At 49.0% G+C, this 13,163-nt stretch overlaps 1 protein-coding gene across 3 annotated transcripts in view; it reads left to right on the top strand.

The window, feature by feature from the left end:
• The window catches only part of LOC119461863 (germinal-center associated nuclear protein), a 340,872-nt gene that overhangs the window by 60,795 nt on the left and 266,914 nt on the right, over positions 1–13,163 (top strand). For all 3 annotated transcript variants that reach the window (XM_049672737.1, XM_049672736.1, XM_037723233.2), the window contains exon 8: positions 10,214–10,447. In XM_049672737.1, the coding sequence (XP_049528694.1) occupies positions 10,214–10,447 (234 nt within the window). The remainder of the gene's footprint in view (positions 1–10,213; positions 10,448–13,163) is intronic.

Below are 13,163 nucleotides of genomic sequence, written 5' to 3'. Positions count from 1 at the left end.
GGTGGTGAAGTGAGGGCAGAAATCAACGACGCAAAGGAAGTCGCTTGTTCCGCGCCCCAAGAAAAGGCCGCATCCTTTTTGAGTAGGTCCATGAGGGGTCGAGCAATGTCCGCGAAGTTGAGAACAAAGCGGCGGAAGTAGGAGCAGAGCCCAAGAAAGCTGCGTACTTCTTGCGTGGACTGTGGAACCGGGAAGTCGCGGACGGCACGGACCTTGTCAGGGTCCGGTTGTACGCCAGTAGCGTCGACTAGGTGTCCAAGTAATTTGATCTGGCGGCGCCCAAAGGTGCACTTAGACGAATTGAGCTGGAGGCCAGAACGCCGAAATATGTCGAGAAAGGCCGACAGACGAGGGAGGTGGCTGTCAAAGCTGGGCGAGAAAACGATTACGTCGTCCAGATAACAAAGACAGGTTGACCATTTCAGACCACGTAGAAGAGTGTCCATCATGCGTTCAAAAGTTGCAGGAGCATTACACAACCCAAAAGGCATAACCTTAAATTGGTAGAGGCCGTCGGGTGTGATGAATGCGGTCTTCTCGCGGTCGCGCTCATCGACGGCAATTTGCCAGTATCCCGAGCGGAGGTCTAGCGACGAGAAATATTTGGCACCATGGAGGCAGTCGAGCGCATCATCAATTCGGGGAAGAGGATACACATCCTTCTTCGTTACCCGATTGAGATGGCGATAATCCACGCAAAACCGCCAGCTGTTGTCCTTCTTTTTCACAAGCACTACAGGGGAGGCCCAGGGGCTAGAAGAAGGCTCTATCACATCTTTATCAAGCATTTGATCAACCTCCTTTTGGATGACTTGGCGCTTGGAGTGAGACACTCGGTAAGGGTGCTTGTGAAGGGGGCTGGCGTCTCCAGTGTCGATGCGGTGGGCCACGACTTGTGTACGGCCTAATGGAGTGTTCTCAACATCAAATACGTCAAGGCACGGAAATAGGACACCACGGAGTGCTTCACTTTGGGACGGTAAGAGGTCGGGGGATATCATTTTGTCCAGAAGTGCCTGGGTTGGCGCCGGTATGACAGGTTGGGTCATGGGCTCAGCGTCAGCAGTGAATGCAGAAACAGTACATTCTTCCAGAGGTGACAGTTCGGCTAGTGAAATTCCTTGAGGAAGAACATGGGTCGAAGTAGAAAAGTTGAGGACTGGAAGCAGCGTTCTGTTGTTGGCAACAACCACTATGGTATGAGGAAGCGCGATGTTGTGCGAGAGGATCAGATCTGTGAGGGGAGCGACCACATATTCACCATCAGGGACCGGTGGAAACGGTGACATAAGGACGTAGGTGGCAGCCTGCGCGGGTAGTCGTAGAAACTTCATGGAACGTAGGCGAGTGTGACTTGATGCGGCGTAATCAGGACACAATGGCAGTTCGAGCCGCAAAATGCCAGTAGAACAATCGATGAGGGCAGAGTGGGCGCTCAAGAAGTCAATACCAAGAATGACAGCGTGAGGGCAAGCGTCTAGAACAGCGAAAAGAACTGAAGTGTGGTGACCGGCAACAGTAACGCGGGCAGTGCACATACCAAGAACCGGTGTTCGGGTGCCGTCAGCTACTCGCACAGTAGGAGAGACGGCAGGTGTCAGCACTTTGCGTAGGCGGCGTCGGAGCGTAGAACTCGGAACAGATATGTGGGCGCCAGTATCAATGAGAGCAGTAACGGGCACACCGTCGACGAGAACACCGAGCAAATTGCGTCTGGAAGTAGGGTTAAATTGGTCGTCGAGAAGAGATGTGCTATACTACTGGCCACGATCTTGGCGGCGGTCACCAGGGAAGCTTGGTCGGTAATTACGACGATTGTGGCAGTGGCGGGAAATGTGGCCGACGCGAGAGCAAGAAAAACAGATTGGGCGGTCGTCAGGCGTCCTCCACTCAGATGGGTTTCGGTAGCGGGGTGTCAACTGGCGAGCAGAAGCGGCAGCAGCAACAATTGGGGCGGCGTGGTGTTCAGTGTGAGGACCGGAAGGGCACATGGGCGGAGGAGCATAACTGGTGGCTTGTGGAACTAGGACGCCCATATTTGCAACCTCTTGACGGACGACGGCCTGAATGAGGGTTATTGTCGCCAAATGGTCGTGACCAGGTGCCTGATAAGCGGCTGGAGCTATGGCGTCGAGCTCCTGGCGAACAATCCTGGCCAAGTGGTTAGGCGTCGAGAACGGAGGGGGCGTCATGGGATCTTCGCACGAGGAGGTCGCAGTTGTGTTCGGGAGTCTGTTAAAGCGCTGAGTAATCCGTCTGCTTTTTGCTTGTTCAAACCGCCTGCATTCTGTGATGATGGAGTCAACCGTGGTGCAGTGCTTACACAGAAGTATGTTGAAGGCATCGTCAGCTATGCCTTTCAACACGTGGCCAACCTTGTCCGGCTCTAGCATGTCTTTGTCAATTGTGCGGCACAAGGCTAGCACGTCTTGGATGTATGCGACGTACTATTCCATGGACGTCTGAGCTCTGGCCGCCAGCTCGTGCCGGGCTGTCACTTGTAGCGTGGCCGATCGACCAAACAATGCGCGCATCTTCTCCTTGCAGACGTCCCAACTCGTCGGTGCTTCTTCGTGCGTGTTATACCACACGCGAGCCGTGCCCCGTAGGTAAAAAATGACGTTGGCGAGCATTAGGGTCTCATCCCACCTCTGGTGCTTGCAGACGCGCTCGTACAATAAGAGCCAATCGTCGACGTCATTGTTGTCCGTGCCGCAAAACGGGCCGGGGTCGAGGGGTTGCGAAAGGACCACGGTTGCTGGAGCCGCGGGCGCGGGCTGCGATGAGTGCGTACTGTCCTCAGCCATGGAGGTAGGAGAAACGTGGCGTCCGCTTCGAAGATCCAGGGCCGGGTGGAATAGAACCCCACACCTCCACCAAAAAGATGTTACGGGGAGTATTTAATTACCAGTAAACGGCTAGCACTTGTCTAGTCAAGACTGCACAGAGCGCACAGGTTCCAGCAGGTTTCAGTCTGACAGAAGAGCCTCTGACCCAGCCCCACTACAACGTCTTTGTCTTTGCCATGGCTCGTGACAATATATTCGACGTGGCCACTGCCACATGTACTATCCGGTCGCGAAGCACGCCTTGATAGACCGTCTGACATGTGTTGCCGGAGTATATAGTGATTTAAGGTTGGGGGGGGGGGGGATGTTGGGATGTGCGACTCTCATGTGTCCCCTGATATTGTTTTTCCCGCATGGCTCATGTCTCCTGTATTCCGGCTTCACCATGTGGCTTTGCGCCTGTGGCGGTCAGGGTGTGGTTGCAGAGTAGTACGAGAGGTGGGCTAGTGTTGTGCTGCTAACGCCACCTAACGGCAGGGTTACTCGGGCGCACAAGCGAGCATACGATTTCTGTTTGGCTGCGGATCGGTGGGCGGTGCATGCGCCGAGAGCGGCGTACCCGGATGGATGAACACGCGCCACCGTTCGCTTGACCATATACACAAGAACGCCTAGGTGTTGGTGTCCAGCGTAGGGCAAACAAATTCTCTTGCTATCCGGTCGCGGTGAGTCATACTTCCTTGATTTGTCATGTGCCCATTTGTGTAGTAATTGGCTAGCAGGCATTAGTGTATAAAAGGTGCAGTAAATGCCCTTTTGATTCTTTGCACTGCTGTGTTGTCATTCCTTTGCCCCAAGAGCACATTTGAAGACACCACACGTTGTAATTGATACATCGTTATGTGTGGGTTCAACTGTATAAGCATTCCTACCATATTGTTTATAAAAAAGATGCACGCTTTAAAAAAATGCACTTTTCATGAATTTAAAAAATTTTTGATATTTTCGTAGGATATGACATCCCAGTATTTGATTTGTTGATGCTCAATGATTGGTGAGGCGGTTTTAGTGACTTTTAGTTGGAGTGTGTGAATAGTCGATTACTCCGAATCGAATTGTGAATATTTCAAGTAAATTCAATTCATGGATCAAATATCTACTATTCCATTATTCGGTATATTTGGCATGCACCACAGAGCCCCTTGTTCTCGATGCTTATTTATTTATTTTTATTTCGTACTGCCAGCCGGTTTTTACAGGCCCTAGGCACGAGTGGGACGTACATAAAAGGTTTAACAAGCTAATAACATGTGAACACAAAAAAGAATGTAAAAAAAAAAGAATGGTGGAAACAAGCAAAGCGTCATCTCGTTACAATGCAGAGATCGTGGGAAACATTTTGGGTCATAGATTAACGAGAGCATGCACAAAGGATGATAAGGTTGAGCTTCGAAGAACATTTTCAGGCAGAGCGTTCCAATCATGAATGGTTTGGGGGGAAAACGACTGCTTAAATAAAGTGGTATGGTGCGGATACTCGTCTAACCTGACTGAATGTGGTGAACACGTTAGGCGCCGGCTATAAGGTGTAATATACAATTTCTTATCTAGTTTTACATGCTCCCGATGAATTAAATATAACATTTTGAGCCTTTCTCGATATCGCCTTACCTTCAGGGTTTCCAGGTTTGCCTCCTGTAAAAGAGCGCTAACTGATGTATGACGGCGGTAGGAATTAAAAATAAACCTGTCTGATTTCTGCTGTATCATTTCAATAATTTTTATGCTTGCTTGGGTGTAAGGGTCCCAGACAGGAGTAGCGTATTCTAACAATGGTCTGATGGAAATCTTGTACGCTAGTAATTTTATGTTACTTGTAGATTTAGCCAAGGTCCTCCTCAGGTATCCGAGCTTCCTCATGGCTTTTTTTTTTATGTAGGCTACATGGCTATTCCACCTAAGGTCCGACGTAATTACTACACCAAGATATTTATATTCTGTAACAGAGGATAAGTTATGGCGACTAATTACAAAAGGTAACGGCTTCTTTTTCCATGTAATGATCATTGATACTGTTTTTCTTTTGCTCATTTGCCACTCTAACCACTATGTCGCTATTGCTGATAAAGATGAATTTAGGATCGTGTGATCTGCCTCGCTGTGAATTTCATGATAAAGTACGCAGTCATCTGCAAACAGCCAAATTTTAACTGGTATATTATTCACTATATCATTGATAAAAACTAAAAAGAACAGGGGGCCCAAGACTGATCCCTATGGGATTCCAGATTGCACATCGGATAAGTCTGATTTCACATTATCAACAACTGTCTGTCGCCTGCCCGTAAGATACGCCTCAATCCAGTGAAGTAGTTGGTCGTTTTTGAGAATAGGGACTTTGATAACAACTTTTGGTGGGACACACGGCTTCTCAATATCTCAGAATGTCAATTTGGCCTTGACCGTCTAGTGCTGCCGCGATTTCATGCACTGATTCTAAAAGTTGTGTTACGGTGGATTTACCACGACGGAAGCCGTGTTCTCGCGCGTCGCAGAGGCCATTACTTTCAATGAAGACTGAGATGTGCTTAATTATTATGTGTTCTATCAGTTTTAATGAAGTATAAAGTAGGGAGGTAGGACGGTAAGAGGAGAGCAGTGAACGGTCGTCTGGTCTAGGGATGGGAATTATTTTTGCATGTTTCCAATCACGGGAAATTTCTGCACATGAAAATGACTTATTGTAAATAATGCAAAGATATTTGGCGCACCATTCGGCGTATCTCACCAAAAAAGCATTAGGTATTTCGTCGACGCCTGGAGACTTCTGTATATCAAGATCAAGAAGCAAGGACAATACACCTGCTTGGTTTACGTGGAGGTCACCGATGGGTGGAATATCATTTAAAACAGCTATGCGCGGTGTCTTTCCATGATCGTTCGTGAACAGAGCAAAAATACTTGTTAAGTGCATTTGCAATTTTCAGTTTATCTGTCAGTATGAAACCATCCACACAGATATCGGACACGTGGGTTTTCTTCGGCGATAAGTACCGCCAGAACTTATCCGGGGATGACAAAAGAAAGTTCTTTAAAGCAACATGTTGATAATAGTCTTTAGCTTTCGAAATTTAAGATGTAGACGCAGGTTGGTTAGCTTTTCGATGTTAGCCTTTGAGGGGCATGCTTTATGTTGCTTTCTTACTTTCTTTAGTTTTCGCCCAAGTCGTACGAGGTCTCTTGTCATCCATGGATTCGTTTCACATACAACTTTCCGCTTTTTGGGCACAAATGTGTCGATACAGTTGTGAACAAGTTTTCTAAAGAAACACCATAAACTGTCAACGGACTTAACGTGGGATTCTGAAAGAGAGGCAAATTCAGAAAAATTTTTGTCTAAGGCATCAAGTATGTCGACATCGACATCGGCAGAACTCGGGAATAGAGTACTCGTTTTTAGAGGGGTTTTAATCTGAAATTTAGCTCTAGTGTAAGGCATATCATTCTATGATCCGAAATTCCCTGGAATATGTCGACACTCGGATTACGATTGAGGGCTTGGTCATTTACAAGAAAGAGATCAAATATGTTTTGTGCGTGCGCGAGTTGGTTGTTTCACCAGTTGATTCAAAGCGTGGAAAAGAACGATGTCAGTTAAAGGCTCTGCTGCCGCGCAAACGGCATCAGGAAAATCAGTTGACCAGTCCACTGACGGGACATTGAAATCACCAGCAAGCGAAATATTCTTGCAATGTATGCCAGTTGTACACAAAAATTCATTCAGAGCATCGAAGAATATGTCACAATGTGGTGGGCGGTAAAAACCAGCAATATAAGATGGAAGTCGTCCAAAAACACTTTTGAGATGACGCATTCAGTGCCGGCAATATCAGGTAACCTTTGTACTTGCAAACAGTCTAGAAACAACAAGGCGACTCCGCCTCCGTGGGAATCTCGATCTTTCCTGTATATTTTGTACCCTGGTGGTGTTACCCGAGAGTCCAGGATACCAGAATGCAACCAAGTTTCAGTTATTATTACATGTGGCTCATGACAACAATTAAAACCGACACCGACCACGAAAGTTGAAAAAATAAAAAGAGACGTTTCGGCTCCCGCACGGGAGCCTTGTTCACAATGAAGTTGAAAGCGGAAATGGTATGGTTATGTAGGCTTTAAGATGTGACGTAAGCAATGTGTGTACACGTGGGGAAAGTTGCCGTCGTTGCGATTAAGTGTGTGTTCGGTGGTCTGAATTGTCAGGGATTTAAGCAAAAGCCGAGAAGTCCAGTTATTTTCTTTTTCTATTATCTTTGCGTTGTCCCAGTCCATTTCATGACGAGTCGCTTCTGCGTGTTCGGCCAGAGCGTTTGCAGTTACGTTCTTCTTTCTTACATCATACATGTGTTGCTTGAGTCTTTGCGGAAAATCGCCTGTCTCGCCGACGTAACTTCGATCGTAGTCTGCGCATGGGATGCTGTAGACAACACCTGGGAATTTTTCTTTTGGTAGCTTATCTTTTATGTTTACAAGGGAGTGTCTCAACTTTTTTGTAGGAACATGCGCTACTTGTACACTGTAGGGGCGTAGAACACGCGCCAAGTGCTCGCTGATCCCAGGGACATACGGCACAGGAGCACGCTTCTTAGGACGCATGCTATCGGTGCGTGCTGGAAGTATTAGCTGACGTTCCACGGAGTGCACAAACGAGTCAGGGTAGCCGCTTTTTGAGAGTTCCCCATGCACACGCTGTATGTCGGCAGATACGTCTTCTGGTTTTTTGCAGACCCTGTTTCGCACGGTTCACAAGCGAGGCGACTACGGACCTCTTGTGGGAGGCAGGGTGAACAAAATTGAAATGTAAATAGCGACCCGTGTGGGTGCTCTTTCTGTATACGCTGAACGACAAGCTATTTCCTTCGTGTTTGACGAGGACGTCGAGGAAAGGAAGCTGGCCATGCTGCTCCTCCTCTACAGTAAACTTGATTGCCTCATCCATGCCATTCAAGTGTGCTGTAAACGCAGTCAGCGCCTCCTTCTTGATTACGCTGAAGCAATCGTCCACGTATCGTAGAAAGGTTTTGGGTGCAGGGCTGAACGAATTGCTTTGAGCTAACGAAAACCTTTCTACGACAGAAAGCGTATACAGAAAGAGCACCCACACGGGTCGCTATTTACATTTCCATTCTGTTCACCCTGCCTCCCACAAGAGGTCCGTAGTCACCAACGACAGGTGCCGCCGAGGTAACAAAGAAGCCCATCTGCGCAGGCGCCTCCAGTGGTGTCTGCCGATCCGATGGTGCCCTTTTCCGTTACTGTAGATGTGCCGGTCAGTCCAGCCGGGCTGAAAAGTGCAATCTGCACAAAATGCAGAAATGGGTTCATGTTTGTTGGGGAGCCACTGACGTGCCCACTCTGTTCAAGTGAGCGGCTCATTCCCTTGTTTTTGGCACAAAAGGGGTGCCAAGCGCCGTGTACGAGCCACCCCGGCTGACGCAGTCGCAAACTTTGTCTCTGCCATGCTGCATGCACTACCCATGTTGGCCCGATGCGTGGATCGCGCACACAATGCCCAAACTCCACAATTTGCATAATGGCGCCACGTTGGCTGGGGCCGCCTCTGTTGGTAGCTGCGGTACGAAGCTCATCCAGGTTGACTGGACCAGGGATGTGGACAGAGGAAACAGCTACAAAACATGAGGATGAACTCGGTGTTGTGTTTCATCTTAGCAGCAACGGGTGGCATTCTATTGCAGCAAAATCAACACCTTGTGTTTTTGGAGCACAGCTTTAGGGGCCCATTACTGCGGCGAGCGTCGACGTTCCCAGTGTAGCCGAGCAAACAAGCACGGCGAAAAATGAGAGCGATCGTGCCGCACAGCGATAGATGAAAAAAGTGGCAAGAGCGTAGAGGCGCGAGGAGAAAATCGGAGAGGAGGGTGCAGCTCAACCCAGATGCAAAAAGGGTGAGGAGGAAAACTAGTCATGCGGCAAGCGTGGAAACAAAGCGCTGCCGTGGGCTTCGGACCCACTGTGCATGCGCTACTTCGCCTGCGGTGCCCCCGCTGCTAGAGAATGCGCTCCGCGCGAGCCACGTGGTCCCGTGTTTAGGCTTTCATTCTGAATGATGAGCGACCGAACCGGTGGAAATGCTTCATCTGCCTCTGCTGCTAAACGAGCTGCCCGAGCAGAGACTCAGCGCCACCACCAAGAGCATCCTGTCATTCAGAAAAAAATACACCTAAACAGGAACCAAACAGGCGGCCCCAAACAGCTGCGCTCAAAATTCGCATTAGGGAGTGTTGTAATGGTCGGTGAATTTTTTATCTGGCATCGATGCAGGCTCCCGATTTATTGCAGATAAAGCAGGCAGGTAATGCATCGAGACATGGCGAAAAACTGTATGCGGAATTTCAGTGCAAATGAGTGGCTGCGTTAGCTGGAAGAGTTGCGTGTATTCCTATTTGCTCTACTCTTTGCGATTGCAAGTTGTTCGGAGCTGCATGTGTCCCTTAGTGGGTTATTGTCCTTGAGCGGTACTCGTGCAATGTCTCGAGGTCTATCGAAAAGGATGAGAGAAAACCGCGTTAACCCTCGGTTGGTGTGGATACTACCCTGTGGGGTCTCACACGTGCTCTTGGGACAAAGGAACGGCAACACAGTTGTGTAAACAATCAAAAGGGCATTTGTTGCACCTTTCATACACTAATACACGCTAGACTAATTACTACGCTGATGGGCGCGTGACAAATTGAAGAAGTCCGACTTGCCGAGACCGGATAGCGAGCGAATATGTTCGCCCGCATGCTAGACACCAATCGCCTAGTCGTTCACGTGTACGGTCACGCAAACAGTGGCGGGTTCGAACGATCCGTATTTGTCCATTCCAATATCCTGCTCCTAGCCTCGTGAGACAATCTCGCAAAGCATGGATCGGCGCATGCGTAAAACGTCCGCATCGCTCACTGTTCCCACTTCAAAGAGGAAGCACCTTCGACCTTTTATGCCCACGTAACCTCGCCGTTAGGTGGCGTTAGCAGCGCGACACTCGCACCATCTCTCGCAATGCGCCCAACTACACCGACAGTAAAGCTATGCGGCAAAGCCATATTACAGGAGACGGGAGCCATGCGGCGAAAAAAACATCAGGGAATGCGCGAGTCGCGCATTCCCACAACCCTGAGCGGTGGATTCGAGCTGCGAGTGAATTTGTTCCTGTCACATGATGCATGAGACAGACATCAGCAAATTGGATATCAAGGGAACTTGGGGACAACAGTTGATGCCTCGGGGAAGTGACCCTTAATGCAGCAAAAAGGGGACGAAAGATTGTGCAAGTCCCCCGTGTCTGTCCAGCCAACAGTTGTCTACAGTGGCCTTCCTAGACATGATGGGAATTCAGTGCTGGCCCGATTGTCATGCAGCCCGGCAGTGACGGGGTGATGGACCACACACGTATGATCAAGGAGTACAGCCGCTCCTCTGCCGACCAGGAGGAGCCCCTAGCTCATGAGCTGCGGCCACCCCACGTGCTGCGACACACCATGGACTACCTGCTGGTGCACCTGATGGACTCAGCCTCACCGATCTCCGGCACAGCACCAGCCGTAGGAGAGTGGTACGACTTCATCTGGAACCGGACACGTGCCATCCGCAAGGTGAGACATGCTCGGCCTTCTCTGCCCAGTCATCCTCAAGGCAGGGCAAAGGCAGAGCTTGCTGTTAATCTTCCCATGCTGCTTCTAACGAGGCTTCTGCACTTAGAGGTGACATTGAGACAGGCAACTTGTCTACTGACCTTTCTCGACGTTTTCCCAGTGCAATTGTGGTTCAAGGAAACCTTGTGGAAGGCAATGTTTGTTTGTTTACCTTTTTATAGAGGTGTGCAAATATAGAATCAAATCAAGAATAAAACTCCAAATATCGCATTGAATATAAAAAAATTTAACACAAACATTAATGCTTCCCAATTTTTTGCAAAAAAACAACGCTGCACATGCTCAGAAGGGTAATCATGTTACAATAAAAGCTCGTTAATTCACAACTCGGTAATTCAAAATTTTTGGATTATTCGAAGTAGCCGCCGCGGTCCGTCCAACGTCCCGCTAATTCACTACTACTAAGTGGTTCATTTGGAAAGGAAAGGTTGGCGCTATCTTCTGCAGCCCTTGAGGGAGCACGGCTCAGCGCCAACACTGAAATCCGCACCGTCACCGATAATTCAAACTCCCCGCCATCGTGGATGGGGAGAGTGCTAGTGCACGGCAGCGTGCACTCTAAACATGCCCACGCCGCTTCGCCAATGGTCGGAGAGAGCAGTTCAAAGTGATACGTGGGTTGGGGATCGTTCTGTGCATGCTCCAAAGAGAGAAGCTGACGGAGTGCACGACGGCATTACGGCTTGCGCAGCACAAGCGGCGTAACGGGACTAGCCACAAGCGACGCTCGCTCGTGCGCCGAAAACGTTGCACGACGCACACCGTCGGCTGCTATCGTCGGAGCATGTGCAGAACGATCCCCAACCTGCGCGCTGCTTTGAATGGCTGTGTTTGATTGTCGGCGAAGCGGCGTGGGCAAAGCAGTCGGGGCAAAGAACGCGCAGATAGAGCAAGACCCGACATCGGACGCATTGGCCATGTCCGGTTACGTTGGCTGCGCCAGTGCGTCAAACTATAGACGACGTTTTTCACGCCAACGTGACGTAGCGTGTGCACGTGCACGCTATGTCGACCTTAAACTCAGCGATTTTTTTCTCTGACTTTCATTAGTTCGAATTTTGTATACAAATTTTCGTAGTATCCCCGCGGAATTCGAATTAACGAGCTTTTACTGTACTTAACAAGAATCTTGCTAGCTGTCAGTAACTTAGGTACGTATGAATCGAGATGTATATTATTCTCTTTTCTTAATAAAGTGAACAACAAATTAGCGTGCCAGCACTTATAATGACTCAGTTCGTATACAAAGGTCTAGAAAACATTTTTTATTGATAGAATGTCTGTCAAATAAAATTAAGTTTTTTTCCCTCTGCAGCTAGCTGAAGAAATAGCTAAGTTGTCCTAAATACCAATGCGATTTTCAGTATAATAGTGGGCCATACCATGCCTAATAGCAATATTCTATTGCTTAGAAAGTATTGCTTTCCAGCTTTCTTCCAGGAAACAGTCGCGTCTTTCCATCTTTATGGCAGGTGTTTTCTGTGGGTTATCTTTGGCTTGTTAAGGCCAATCTGCATGACAGACGCACCCCGCATCACAGACGGGATGTGAGGTGCGCATCACGTCACGCCGCACTGCTCCGCTGCGTCCATCCGCCATTTGTGTAAATGCATCTGCGCCCGAGGGTCTACGCGCTATCGCACAATATTTTCATGCCCGCGATGTAAATCCAAAGCTAGTCTTGGGACGGGTCGCTCGAAGCTGCGAAAACAGAGCACTGTGCAGCTGTGCACGGCATTAGCAACAAGGGGCCACCGTACGGTATTTCGCACAGATAGCGGCCGTGAACATGCAACGGTCATCCCGTGCACGCGCTTTGGTTGGCGAGGTAGTTTGTCGGCTTTCTGAGGGTCAGGCGACTGCTGGGAATAGATCTGCGTTGATTCAGTATGAAACTGTAACTTATACAGGTGTCACACGGAGCACTTTTGATCGTTATTTAGCCCAATAGGGATTGAATTTCTCTGTCGCGATTGGCTGCTTTGGCTGCGAATGGCTGCGGGAGGCAGCCAAACGCAGCCAAGAATTTTGATCTGGATGTAGCTCGATCGAGATTGAAAGTGGCTGTGTGACGCCAGTATTAGTCACCGACACCCAGCGACGCGTCTCCAATTAGGCCTAATGGGCTTGACAGTGTAAAAACTGTGTGGCCATGACGAAAATTCACTGCCAGCTGACGTGATAACGGGCCGGGAACCACCGCATAAAGCTTGCCGCTAATATGTTCCTGTGGGTGGCTCATCAATGATCGGTCGCTTTATCACATGTACGGATTACATTGGCTGCCATTGAACACTGCATTCGGGTCTGCGTTCGACAAGCCGGCTACTATCGCGAGCACATGTGCCTTGTTTGTGTGTTCGCACGTGTGTAGAAAGCTCCGAACTGCGCAACTTGTGTGTGTGAACTCTGAACTCGTGTATTCGATGCGATCAGCATACCTTCTTTCACACCAGCTGCCTGATTTTCACACATGCTCCCGCACTTTTCATACACGCTGCTTTTGTCGTTCACGGAGCGTTTATCATTTCGATCTGTTCACGCACCATGGGAACGCTGCACGCATTAAAGCACCAACCACAGCCAGGTCATTCACCAAAGGTACCGGATTTGGAAAGATTGAATATTTGAGAAATCAAATGCAGTAGAACACCAC

This window comes from Dermacentor silvarum, chromosome 8 (genome assembly GCF_013339745.2).
Source record: "Dermacentor silvarum isolate Dsil-2018 chromosome 8, BIME_Dsil_1.4, whole genome shotgun sequence".
NCBI classification, from domain to species: domain Eukaryota; kingdom Metazoa; phylum Arthropoda; class Arachnida; order Ixodida; family Ixodidae; genus Dermacentor; species Dermacentor silvarum.
The sequence above is the reverse complement of the archived record's forward strand: the minus strand, read 5'-3'. Positions and strand labels throughout refer to the sequence as shown.